Raw genomic sequence first — 13,980 nt, forward strand, 5'->3', positions numbered from 1 at the left:
CTCCCTCCCTCACCGCGTGGGCGCGGGGCGAGCTCCGCCCCTCGGTGAGGCGGGCGCGGCGCTTCTCCCCTCAACGGCGTCGCCTCAGCGGGCGGCCGGGCCGAGCCGGGCCGGTTCGGGCCGCGCCGCCCCGGGAGAAGCGGGGCTGAGGTGAGGTGAAGAGAGGAGGGGGGGGGTGGAGGAAAAAAAGGGGGCGAGATGGCGTCGTGCGTGGGGAGCCGGACCCTGAGCAAGGACGACGTGAACTACCGCCTGCATTTCCGCATGATCAACGAGCAGCAGGTGGAGGACATCACGCTGGAGTTCTTCTACCGCCCGCACACCATCACCCTCCTCAGCTTCACCATCCTCAGCCTCATGGCCTTCGCCTTCACCAGGTGCGCGGCCGCCGCAGGGATCCCCCCGCCCCGCCGCGCCTACCCGGGGCTGGGGAGGGGGGGGTTCCCCCGGGGGATGGAGGCCGGGTCGGTCCCTTGTGGGGAGGGAGGACGGGCGGTGGGGTCTTGCTGGGTGAACGTGGGGTTGGTGTCGAGCCGTGACTTTGCCGTGGGCTCTGCGGGCGGGGGAGCTGCCTGGGCAGCCGGCCGGAGAACCAGCGCCCTGCTCGGGGGGCCCTCTCTTCGGAGAGTGGTTCTCTTCCTCTGCTACACTCGCTGGGAACTTGTTGATTATTTTGAGGCTGCCTGTTAAAGCCTTTCCCAGAATGTCTATTTCAGGTAGTTGGCCAAAACCGGCTTTATTATGAGGCTGTGAAGAAGCCCAGCAGTGACATCACTGGAGTAGATAACTCACCAAGCAGTGCAGGGGGACAGGGGTGGCCGCTTTGTGTCCTTATTTTCATACAACACACTTTGTGGCCGGTCAGAGGTTGGCTTAGGCCCTGGCAGTGGTCTGCTTAGCTGCATCCTTTCCCCACCCCAGGAGCAGCGCTCTGGAGTCCCCACTGCAGTCCTTCATGGAAATAACATTAAGAATGGACACAGTTATTTTCAGGAGCCTTATTTGTAGGCAAAGGGTAAAAGCAGTGCAGTCCGAAGGGTGTCTTGCGGTATTTTTCTAAGTTGGGCATACTTTCTGTTGCCTCCTACTGAATGGGGCTGTGAAGATGGTGTCATAATCCTCCTTTAGGCTAAATCTGCCAGTCTCTGGGCAAATGGTGGTTCCTGACAGGTTTTGGCTGAGTTATGCATCGTGTTCTGGCGTCATCTACACTTTTGTGTATGTACACAATCATGGATTTCAGGGGCCTTGTTGGCGAAAATCTGCATTTGACAGAAGAACATCATTATTTGTCCCTAGGCCTGATGCACGTTTCTGTGTATCTTATTCTGTCTATCTTATTCTAAGAATACAAATCTATAGTTTTTATCAGCTATGAAAATAATGGTCAAGCCTGGGTTGAGCTGAGAGAGGCGCATAAGGAAACATAAAATTTTGTAGCTGCAAATGGTCTAAGGTGTGCCTTTTCTTGTTTCAACTTGTGTACGGCCCCAAGGAAGATATTTTTGTGAACATATCCCTTCTTCTACTTAAGTAGTAAGACCTAAGCTAAGGTAGAATATCCCAGGGTTCTCTTGTTAAGTCTTAAATTGGAGACATGTTTCTGTGCTTTGGTGTTTAATTAGAGACCTTTGCTACAAGTTCTCCTCTTGCCCTGTTTCCACCTGCCCGATCACTTTCCTCACTGAAGGGCTAATTTAGGTCAAACTTGTAAGTTACTAAGGGATTCTCATCTGGACATCATTCTGAAGGATTAACAGAGTTGATTACTCACCTTTGGGGGAGGAGAGGAATTTTGCTGTTAATTCTTTCAAGCGGAGGATGAGCCAAGCAGCAATTTCAGAAATGTAGAGTCTGCTGGGCCCAAAGACCATTGCTTCCCTTCTGGGATGCTTGTTTGTATTTTTCTAAGAAAATTGCTGGTTTTTTTCTTTCCATTTGTCTTGCTAGCTTTCTAACTCTGACTTCTTCCCCCTGTCTGTCTCTGCTCTGCATCACTTCCTGTGTTTAAATACCTGTTGACTTCTCTTTAACTCTTCTCTGTTTCTCCTCAGGTTGTGGAAGCTGCTCTTTTTTTTTTTTTTTTTTTTTTTTTTTTTTTTTTTTTTTTTTTTTTTTTTTCTTCCCTCATCCTCACTTTCTGCTCTTTCCAGCTGTTGAAAGAGTTTCCAGCACCAGAATGCTGCCTCTGTTGCCTTATTTGGGGCAGTACCCAAACCATATGTACTCTTTGAGAAGCTGGGAGGGAGGAGATACTTTAAGCATGTCAGGAACTATGTGTCTTTTTATTGCCATCGGTTTATTGCATTGAGTCTCCAGTGACAGCGTTCATATTTCCCCCTCCAGGGCACGAGGCGCTGTAGACTTCCCAGTAAGGTGTGACAAGTGATTCTTTCCTTCCCCTGTGCTGTCAATTGTTCCGTAGCTCTCCTGGTTGTTTTGTTAAGCAGGGGATTTTTATATGGTACATTCATGCTGATGTTGTTAAGTAAAATCTATTTTTTTCAGGAACTTCAGCACAGAGGAAATCCTGCTTCCCTTAAAGTCTTTCTTGTCTCTTCTATAATTCTTTTATATCAGAAATATGTGGGGGTTCAGACAAACTTAGAAAATACTTTTCCCTTGGATGTACAAAGCCATAATGTGGGGTCTCCCTTGGGCTCACTGGGAGCAGTTGATACTATCTTTGAGCTGACAGATGAAGGTGAAGATGAACTTTAGATGGCAATAATCTTCAGGTAGCAATAATAATAATAATAATCCAGAAAAAGAAATGTGAGTGTGTTTAACTTCTCCATCTTGAAGTGGGGACTAGAGGGCATTCTGTTTTTTACAGCACATCCTTCTAGTGCTTCTGACAATGGCTGCAGCTGCCTTGGTTATTTCCTGCTGAATGAGCCAGACACAGGCTCCTCTGCTTCCAGGCTGCTCCCTGGAGCGCAGAGGCTTGGAGTGGCTTTAGCTTTCCCTGTCTTCTTCCTCCCTGGAGAGAGGGATGTGGCCTTCTCTGAGCCCAGGGGCAACCAGCAGGTGGGTGCTGGAAGGGATATTTTGGGGAGCAACAGGACTGAGGAAGGAGACAGATTGGTAGCTGTCAATTTGCAGGGGTTTACGGAAGCAGGAGTAAGAACTGTAAGGATGCAGTGCTGTTGTCTTTCACATCTCTTGATTAGTCGAGTTGATTAAAGTAGATTATCGTGCATTTAGGTTTGGTTTGGGAAGTTTATGGAGGAGACACTTTTCCCACGCGCTCTAAATTTAGTATCCTAGCTATTTTTTCCTCAGTTGAGTATAATTTTTTTCTTCATGATGTAATAACTTACTAGTTTACATTTTTGTAATGTGCCAGTGTAATGTAGCACTCTGGAGAAGGGCAGGAGAGATAAAAAGATTATGCAGGTGTTATGTGCTTTGGTTTTGGGTTGGGGTTTTTTTTTTGTTATTTCTTCTCCAAAAAGCCACAGAAATGAAAAATGCACTGGTAAAGTGCATTTAAATTGAGAGAATTTTCATCTGTCCTCCCACACAAGCATTAAAATCTTGCTTTTTGTGGCATGAATGCTTATATTTCAAAGTCAGCATCAAAGTTCCTAAAGCTAAATAAGGAGATGATTTAGCATATTTTCCTGATTGCAGCTTGTTGTGATTGCATCTTCCCCCCAACAGTTATTTTTCTTCCCTATTTCTTTTGCTGTCTGCCAAAATGGTTCTTCCAGGGAAATGCTATAATTCTTATCCTAACTAGTGCACAGTAACGAGTCTCTTGCTCTCACCTGTTTTTACCTCTTCTGGTAAGAAGATTGGGTGTCTGTCCCTTTAGAAAGATATCTGCCAACCACAATGAAATGCCTCTACCACCCGCTTGGAGTGAAATGCAGTTTAACACCGCATACATCTTTGTTGATTTTGGGGGGAAGTGGTGCCAACATGACTGGGACAGCTTTCTTGCAGCTGAGTAGTCCACTGAATTCTGATATGCAAAGGTGATTAAGTGATGTGATCATGGTGTCTTTCACTTCTTTCTTGGCTATGCCAAATTGTACAGTGATGTGACCCCAGTAACCTGTTCTCTCTTTAAAAAAAAAAAAAGAAAAAAAGAAATTCCCTCACTTGGTGGCACCCATGTCAGTATGTGCGTGTGTGTTATACGCATATGTTTAAACAGAAATATGGCTTTGTTGCCAGAGCCATCAGAGCCTGGCTCCGGCAGGGAAGTGTGCTGGATGGCATGAGGCTCTTCAGGTTGGCAGATAAGGAGCCAGAGTTAAACTCTGGAACTTGGGGTTAGTAGCTGGTGTAAAGCGTCGGCCTGTGCAGCGTGTCTGCTGGAAAATGACTGGTAAATCTGTACTGAGCTGCTTTAAAAAAAAATAATCCCGTGGGGAGTCCCGAAGGCCTGCAGAGAAACATTCATGTTTAATGTACTTTTTCCTGCCATACAGTTAAACTAACACAGTGCTTAAATGCCTCACAATGATGAAAGTCTGCTGTGGAGCTGCTAAGGTTCAATTTTGAGGGAAAGGGGAATAATCTGGCAAAGTGAGAAATATTTCACAACTGCAGCAAAGCTCTAATGTGGAGTGCCTTTATGTTGTCACATATTCTTTATTGAACCATCTAGAAATGTGACAAGTGCTTTACCAGGAAGAGGTTTATCCCTCTAAAGTTTGCTGGGAATTTTTTGGTATCGCAAGTTGGGAATAAAAAAGGAATGTATTTAAATAAATGACATGAAAATTACCTAGATAGTAAAACTTTAATTTGAGTTGTTGTGGGTGATATGTTACAAAATCTTAGCTATGCTTATGATAGTCTAAAGTTTGTTTTTATTTGTATTTCTGAAGTGTCCTAGAAGCTGACTACTGGTTAGAAGGCTTGGATGGGCTTTTGTTTTGGTGTGATTCTTGCTGCTGCACACTGTATTCTACCTGTCTGAAACGAAAGGAGAGCTGAGTCAAGTTTGCCTTGGCATTCCAAACTGCATTCTTGGATCTCTTTTTCTGGCCATAATATGACATTAGCACAAATAATACCTGGTATTTTATTCAGAGTTTTGGCTTAATAGATCTAGAAGCAAGTTGGTATTTTTCCCTGGTTCTTTTAACTTTCGCTGTCTCTGTCATACATGGATTCTAAGCTGTGTAATCACTATTTCCCAAGGCTGATTGTAATCGTTATTTCCCCCCGGCCTCTGCACTCACCTCAGGCATTTGGCATTGGGAACAGGCCAAGGAAAGTTAAGGGGATTGCAAGCAGCACCAAAACAGCAGAGGGAATCAGAGTAGTTTGAGTTGGAAGGGACTTTTAAAGGTCACCTAGTCCAACCCCCCTGCGATGAGCAGGGACATCTTTGACTAGATCAGGTTGCTCAGAGCTCCATCCAACTGGACCTTGAATGTTTCCAGGGATGGGGCATCTACCACCTCTCTGGGCAACCGGGGCTATCATTTCACCACCCTCATTGTGACACAGTTCTCCCTTGTATCAAGTCAAAATCTACCCCCTTTTAGTTTAAAGCCATTACCCCTTGTCCTATCACAACATGCCCTATTAAAAAACCTGTCCCCATCTTTCCTGTAAGCCCCTTTTAAGTAGTGAAAGGCAGCTATAAGGTCTCCCTAGAGCCTTCTCCTCTCCAGGCTGAACAATCCCAACTCTCTCACCCTGTCCTCATAGGAGAGGTGTTCCATACCTCTGATCATTTTTGTGGCCCTCCTCTGGACCTGCTCCAACAGGTCCATGTCTTTCCTATACTGAGGGCTCCAGAGCTGGATGCAGTTCTCCAGGAGAGGTCTCACCAGAGCAGAGTAGAGAGGCAGAATCACCTGCCTTGACCTGCTGGCCACGCTTCTTTTGGTGCAGCACGGGATAAGGTTGGCCTTCTGCGCTGTGAGTGCACATTACTGGGTCATGACCAGCTTTTCATCCCCTAGTACCCCCAAGTCCTTCTTGGCAGGGCTGCTCTCCATCCTTTCATCCCCCAGCCTGTACCAATACCAGGGTTTGCCCCAACCTGGGTGCAGGGCTCCGTACTTGGCCTTGTTGAATCTCATGAGGGAAACCTAGGAATTGCATCCAGGCTTACTGAGTTTTTGGTCTAGGTCTCTGCTATTTAGAAGTTCTTTTGATGATGTTTCTGTGAACATTAAAGCAGGAAGACTTTTTCACCTTGTGTTAAATTTAGTCATTGCTTCTGCATTGATTTCTAACAATGCATATGGCTTGCGCGTATTGATTATATGTTTAATTCTTTTTATAAAGGGATACACTGAAGTGCAGAATGAAAAATCATTCAGTGCAGTTACTATCTTGACTTGTTATATAATCAGCATGTTTATTTCTCATACTTAATTCCATGTAGTCTTGATTTAAATAATATGATATCTTCAGAGCCTTTCAACTTCATCCTTACAATGTACTTTAACACTTTGTTGTTGTCTGTCTCTTCAGGGATGATTCTGTCCCAGAGGATAATATTTGGAGGGGTATCCTCTCTGTGATTTTCTTCTTTCTAATCATCAGTGTTCTAGCTTTTCCTAATGGTGAGTAAGGTTTATACTGTTTATACTTCACTTCTTGTAATATGTGAATTTCTCTTTATTGCCACTACATTTATTTTGATTAAAGTGCCACTTTTAAATGTATTTTTTTCTTTACTCTTTTGAATTCCTTTATGTTAAAGAACAATCTAAAAATGGGCTGCAATCATACTGAGCAGAGATAACAGTAAAGTGAAAGTTATTTATAGCTTCTCTGTATCTAACATGGAAGTCAGGTTTTCAAAATCAGTGTCTCTATTTGCAGGTGCACAGTTGCAGCTCAGACAGCTAGGTGATAATGCTGCCAGAACCTTAAATTATGTTTAAAAAGAGTCTGCCTCAATATGTTTTAACAGAAGTGTCATTCTACGTATTCTCAGAGAGATAACACTTTACATAAATCACCTTAGCAGAAGCTAGTGATAGTTGGAAATGGTCAAAGTCACATTACAATGTAAAACCATAGTTGCTCAGTAGAAATTTAAGTTGGACAAAAGTTTTGGTAATTGTGAGAGGAGCAAGAAGTAAAAGAAGGTAAAAACACTTGTGTGACAATTTTGTGGAGGAAATGCTGTCCTGCTGGTGTGGTGGGGTTTTAAAAATAATTTATTGTTTAATTATTTTTAACTTTCACTTTTTGCTGTCAGTAAGAGCATAAGTCTTGGGTCGAGTCTAAACTGTCTCAGGATTGGCAATGTTCAGGAAGAAACAGTGATTGTGCTCAGGGCAGCTTTGTAGTTCAGAGTTGGGATGTATTTTTCTTATATTTTAAAAAATCATTAATCCATGCTTTTGACAAAGCACACTCTGAAAAAGAAGTGCCAGAGAAAAATGAGCTTTATGCATACAGTGGTGAGACAACAGTCAGCAGTGTGTGCTGGAAATATTTGTTCAGCCACTTCTTGCTACCTAAACATATGATTCATTTGTAGAGGTTTTCCAGTTTCACCAGATGTACCTTCTCTGCTCTTCATGATAAGTGAGAGGTTTTTAATAAAGTCAGTTTAGTCACTTGCTCTAAGGTAAATAATATTGACACTGGTAAAAAGCATAGGTATCTTACTTCTTGTCTGATGATACTCAGTTTGGAAGTTTTAGGAGGCCTGTTTGCTAACGTTTTGTGGTTGTCTGAAGGCTGAGTGCTACGTTTTCTTGCTAACACACAGAAGAGCACCAGTTTTCTGGTATATTACATATTTTGGTGGAGAACTGATCCATCCATGCTCATGCCAAATCCTTGTATGAGATGCACTCAAAAAATAGGTTAGATGGTTCTAATTGATGTGTCTTCTAATAGACTTTTTGTTTACTGTCCACAGGACCGTTTACACGTCCGCACCCTGCAATATGGAGAATGGTTTTTGGTAAGTTTAAGTTGTATTCCTGACTGTTTCAGTGCTTCTGAAGGGCCAGCCATTTTAACTTTTAGATGAATGGAATTGTCATGAAGCGTAATTGTGCATCAGACTTGTGTGAATGTCACTTCCACTTCCAAGCAGTTCCTTATAATCTGTTCCAAGATTATAATCTTATAATTGTCATTGTAATTACTCTGTGTCAGGATGGTGTAAATGAAATCACCAGAAAGGGATCACTTCATTCTGACACTTTGTTTTAATCCTGTTTTGTGTTTGTGATTCCTAAGCTCCTTCTCCCACACCCTTCGTACTGCTATCTCTTCCAAGCCAAAAAGGTGTGGGTTTTTTACAGCTAGTGCTTGTACTATCTGACTTCTAACTAAATTTGGGTTAGTAGGGTGCTGCTTTCCATTGTTGGCAAAATATGCTGTTATTTTATATGTTTATTAAATAAACAAAATTATGTTATGTTTATTAAACATATCATTGTATAGCATAACATTTATTAATATTCTTAACATGTATATATTCATATTCTTAACTATAAGTTCAGAGAATTAGGCACATTTGATTTAAAAGCTGATCTGTTTCTTTTTAAGGAGACTGAATGTTTCTCTCCCCCGTCACCTTATATAGCTAAAAATAAGTAGCCTCCCAAAGTAGCTGATTACTCATCTGTTGACATTGAGAGGATACTGCTGATTAGATAGTACTTGTTAAAGAATCCTGCTCCTTGGGAAGTTTGGGAAACACAGGTCCTACTGCTCACTTTACATTTCAGCAAATGTAAATTGAAAGGTCATGCTCAATGTTGATACTGTCAGATGGACAGTATCCCTGTGCTTTTGGGAAAAGGCTTCACGCAAAATCAAGAGCAACGTTTTTCCCCTTGTAATTCTGCTTTTTCTGGCATTGGTTTATTTAGCCATGCTTGAGGTCTCAGACCTGTTCAGCAGATGAAAGGCAAGGATCCTCAACATTTCAGGATGCACTCTTGCCTACAGGCTGGACTTCTTGTAGTAGTTTGGCAGCTGTTTACCTGATGTGTTTTTAGGATGTGCTGCAGTGCATATGTAATATCTGTTCGTGTGTGCACTTGAACAGAAGTTGTTCTCTAGCATACGCTGGGGATTAATAACACGTGAGTTCTGGTTAGAGTTTAAATATATTTTTAGAATTGCTATAGTTTATTTTGGATGTCAGATACTAAGTTTATTCACATTAATCTTTCTGCCTTCCATGACACTGCTGCAGGATGCAAGTAAGTTTGAGTGCTAGACTATGGAAATGGTGTTAGTATTTTTATGCCTCTTCTAAATGTGGTCTTAGATATCTGTGAATAATTTAAAGATACGCTCCCAACAGCAGCTTCAGCTACCCAGAGATCTCCAACTAGGACTCTTAACTTCTTAAAAGTTTTTCTTTTTTAAAAAAAACCCCATATTCAGACATTGGAAGGAGAGAGGCAGTAGTCCCAAATGCAGTACTGTTTCATAATTTATAATGGTATGAAAACAACTCACAATCATCTTTATCTTTAAAAGCATATATTCCAGCAAATATTCCAGCTCACAAAAGTAACTCAAGCATGCATCAGTTTATATTTATAACTATTCTTTATTGCCAGCTTAGTTCAGAATTTCCAGGTGGGATTATTAAATTGATCTTTGTGTTGAAATCAGCATATAGGCTTAGGGACCTGCATTAGTGAGACCAAGAATATTTAAAAGAACAGAGCTAATCCAGTCCTGGGGTCCTAGTGTATCTCTTACTAAAGAGCTTCCTGATCACAGCCTCGTACTACTCATGTCTAAACTGATTAGACTGATTTTGTTTTGATTGGGTTCGTGCAGTCGAGCATATGTTATAACACTTGAAATGAGAGGTGATGTGAAGGTCTGAGTGCTCAGAGTTTACCATCTGACTTGTGTCTCTTAATCTCTTTTTTGCCTGTAGCCACTGTATGTAGAAAACTTATTTGTGAAAACTAGGCATGTATAGAGCAAAAGTTTGAAAGCAGCTTTTTGGACTATTTGTGTCCCAGGGAGTTTTGTGAGTGTGATTTTAAAGCTGAGTCTTTTTGCAGGTCTCAGTGTGCTCTATTTTCTGTTCCTGGTGTTCGTGCTCTTCCTTAACTTTGAGCAGGTGAAAGCAGTGATGTACTGGCTGGATCCTAATCTTCGATATGCCACAAGGGAAGCAGATATTATGGTATGTATCCATGGTGCTTTATTGGACATCTTGGCCATTTTAGGCATGTTTTACGCGAGTGGGAAGGGATAAATCTTAATTTGCCAACAAGAGCAGTGCGAGTTTGTGTGTATTCTTGACAGAGTCAATGACCCTTTTGTATCAACTGCTATTTCTTTACATTGAAATCAATTGCTGTGGAAAACGGTATTTTCAGTAATTTTTTTTCTAGTGCAGATGTTCAGGTGAGTGTGCAGTTGGGAGTGTGGGAGATGTTTGCACTGGGGTGGCTTTGGAGTCCTTTAGATATAGATATGAGCCTGCATACTGAAAATAGACTTAGCAAGGTAGTATTGAGATGAGGCCTGTATGGTGTGTGTCCTCCAGATGAGGTTTTTTTTTTTTCAAGCCACAGCTCTGCACTCAAAGAACTTTGGTTTTACCTTATTGCTCTGAGCTTGTATGCATACTGAGAATGTGGAAATCCAGGTAAAGCAACTGCAGGGCTCTGCTGCCTTCCAGTCACCCAGCCATTGGGAAATTACTTCCACAGAGCATGATTTGGAGTGTCATGGAAAGCCAGGCTTGTTCTTCTGCCTGTTGAGCAGCTTGCAAAGAGTTTTCAGTACAGAGAATGTTCCCCTTCAGGTGAAGATACCAAGACAGGGAATTGAGGTAGCAAAAGGATGCCTGGGGGAGTGTGGGGTGTGTTGGGAGGCAGGCAGAAGAGCATGTGAGCAGTTGAGCACCAAGCAGAAGAGGGTTACTGTGTGGAGAGGCAAGAGTTTCCAGTCTTGTCCCCTTCATTATTGCATCAAGTTACTGTCACCACCTGACCAGCAAGCTTCCTTGCCTGCTTCCTTGCCCTTGGGTTTGTACATCGGTGCTCCATGGTCCCCTGTGGTATCGTAGGTGCTGTTATCAGACTTGTGCCTCAAGAGTAAGGAAATGCACTGATTGTCTTTGGCAAAAAGCAATGTATTGCATATGCAGACTGCTGCAGAACACCTCATCATCAGCAGCTGCCAACTCCTGCCCTGTAGCACATCTTTACAGTGCAGTAAGCTTACAGTAGTTGATCGATAATGAGGACTGCATACTGGCTCCTTACCTGGAAATCTCTGGGTGCTTCAGGTGTTGCACCTCAGCAGTACATGTTGTGCAACTCCAACATCTTGAGTAAGTCTGTGACTTTCCATTCTGCAGGAGACTGGTGGTGGTGGGGCATGGGCAGCCTGCTGTTAGGGTGGTAGGAGGACACGTGGCTAAATGGAGAATGAGCATGGGGGTTAGTGATGTTGCTGAGCAACAAAAGGGAGCTGACACCAGGAGTCTCTTGGTAAGTCAGATTCACCTGGCCCTCCTGTCATTTAAGTTAGAAATAAATAGGTTGAAGTCAGGGGAGGACTAGTGTTACTGCTGGCACAGAACCACAGCGCAGCACATTCCCTGACTCTGGCAGTCAGCGGAAACTTACTCTGTGCTACTTTGCAATCGTGATACTGTCACTTAAAGTTGGAGTAAATTTTTAAAGTGGAACTACAGTAGACTCCAGCTTGGTCTTTTGCACAGGGCTGGCAAAGTTGCTTGAGTATAAAAGAAAGTTCAACACATTTCAGTGTACAAGTGGCAGAGCTGCACCTGAAAAGATCAGGCAGAGGTGAAAAAAGTCCTGGTAAAAATAAAACCAAAAAAGCAAGAGCCCTGAAAAAAATGATTTTTTTTTTTTTTTTTGAGATAAGAATTTAAATCTTTCCCTGCTATCCCCTTTTCATGGTCGATTTGTGTGGGATTATCAATAGCTCTGGTCTGAAAGAGAATCCTTTCTTAGTTTAACAGCACTGAGCAGTGTTGTGTTGTTGCCTGCAGGTGGCAATGTATATTTTCTGAGGAATTTTTTTTCAATGTGTATTTCAAGTTGGGAATAGTTCAGTTTGTGTCCAGTGACAAGACAGAACTCCACAGATGCAGCCTACTGATGGCGTACAGATTTTTTTTTTTAATTGGGCAGCCATGTCTAGTACTTGCTGTACAACATTATAAATGTCTTTCCTTTGTTATTGATGACTAGAGTACTAATTAACATTCTTAAGGAATCTGCTACTTATCTGTGACAGAGCAGTTGCAAGTTCCCTTTGATTTTATTTTTTTTTTGTTCCTGTGACTAAACTTTCTCAATAGGAATTTGTTCTGTGAAATTGCTTTGGTGAGGAAAATAAGACACAAACAATAATAAATTGAACATTGAGATAAGTAACATAACATCACAAATTGATGTGGCACTGATGAGCCACATTGGAACATCAGACAGCATGAAAATGGGGAAAGGTGGTTATTTCAAATCAAGACCCCAAAGAAAAGTAAATAACTATTTTCTGTAGTATTGTTTTCTGGTTTTGTTATTATCGACTTTATTGCTCCTGCTGTTCCTCTGTCACATAAGAAATGCGTGATCCTTCAGGAACCAAGGTCTAGTCTGCTCCCTTTAAATTAGACCTTTACTGTGATGACACTGCATCTTGATACTGAAAGTTTTCTTGCAGAGTTTAGAAGGACAGTAAGGTGGAATAATGCATATTTTAATATCCTTAAATTTCAGGCTTGTTGCACTGGAGAGAAACAAGTTTCTTCATTTTAGTGTTTCTACGGTTGCCTGTTCACTGAAGTTTTTTGTTGTGTTGTGTTTTTTTTTTTAAAAAGGAGTATGCTGTGAACTGTCACGTTATCACCTGGGAGAGAATCCTCAGCCACTTTGATATATTTGCTTTTGGGCATTTCTGGGGCTGGGCTATGAAGGCTTTGCTGATCCGCAGCTACGGGCTGTGCTGGACTATTAGCATCACCTGGGAGCTCACTGAGGTAGGCCACCCATTTATCTTAATTAAGCAAATATCTGAGACTTGAATTGTTCTTAGGGGGAAGTGTGAATGTTACTAGAAGGATGACTGGCTAGTTCTCAGTATCTGGCACTTTCAAATCCTATTTTGGATTAAAAAAAAACAACAAAAACACACAAATAAAACTGCCAAATACTTGACTTGATTCACTCAGTTGGCTGTTGCTTGATCTTCTAGTCCTTATTGTTAAATCTGTTCTAGGAATTCAAGCTGATTAATTGCTACTCTAAATATCTGCATTTGCTTGTAACCTAGAGCTTGATATAATAGAATATGTGTTACCTAAATTCCAAGGATACGTTTCTATAAAAATGAGTTTAATTTCATTATATTCTTTGATTGGACAATTCAGAGGAAAAAAAAAATCCATTTTTTATCAGCTTTTGGGATAGCACAGTCTAACCTTTCACACTTAAAATAATAAGTGTAGATGTAAACACCCAACTTAAGTCTTCAAAAGGTAGTTTTCTATAGAATTTGCTGTCTTGAGAATGCTTGGCTTATCTGACAAAGGGTTTATAATTCAGAAACATAGATAAGGATTCAGTTGTCTAAAATGAACGTTTCAAAACTTCTGGGTTTGAAAATACTGGTGCCATGAGTTCTTTTTCAAAACATGCTTTTGTTCTGTGGCATTGAAGGGTATGGTGTTATCTAAGATATCTTGGTACTGCTTAAGATTGGGATTTCACAAGTGCCCATCCACAAAAAACAGCTTTGCTAGTTATTGTACTTATTTTTTCCCCTCTGGAAAAGAATAAATTTGGGGTTGTTTCACACACGCTCTTATCGTTCAGTTGATCATCACACAACCATCATCATCAATTTAAAACCACATGGGGTGTCTAGTGCTCCCTGTTGTTGAAAGGCAGATTATTGGAACAGACAATGTGTTGGGTAGGGCTCAACATATAGAGAGGTTATCACCACTCAAATGGATTTTTAATGAATTAGTTAATTCAGGAAAGTCATTAGAAACCTACAGAAGTTCTCAGG

The 13,980-nt window shown here is 41.7% G+C and overlaps 1 protein-coding gene across 2 annotated transcripts in view; it reads left to right on the forward strand.

Annotated features, from left to right (window-relative positions):
- The first annotated feature begins 103 nt into the window (after positions 1–103).
- Positions 104–13,980, forward strand: part of PTDSS1 (phosphatidylserine synthase 1) — a 31,661-nt gene continuing 17,784 nt past the window's right edge. For both annotated transcript variants that reach the window (XM_014965570.1, XM_014965571.1), the window contains exons 1-5: positions 104–377; positions 6,451–6,542; positions 7,859–7,903; positions 9,984–10,108; positions 12,788–12,946. In XM_014965570.1, coding sequence (XP_014821056.1) covers positions 199–377; positions 6,451–6,542; positions 7,859–7,903; positions 9,984–10,108; positions 12,788–12,946 — 600 coding nt within the window. In that variant the 5' untranslated portion in view covers positions 104–198. The remainder of the gene's footprint in view (positions 378–6,450; positions 6,543–7,858; positions 7,904–9,983; positions 10,109–12,787; positions 12,947–13,980) is intronic.

This window comes from Calidris pugnax, unplaced genomic scaffold (assembly GCF_001431845.1).
Source record: "Calidris pugnax isolate Ruff unplaced genomic scaffold, ASM143184v1 scaffold41, whole genome shotgun sequence".
Classification (NCBI taxonomy): domain Eukaryota; kingdom Metazoa; phylum Chordata; class Aves; order Charadriiformes; family Scolopacidae; genus Calidris; species Calidris pugnax.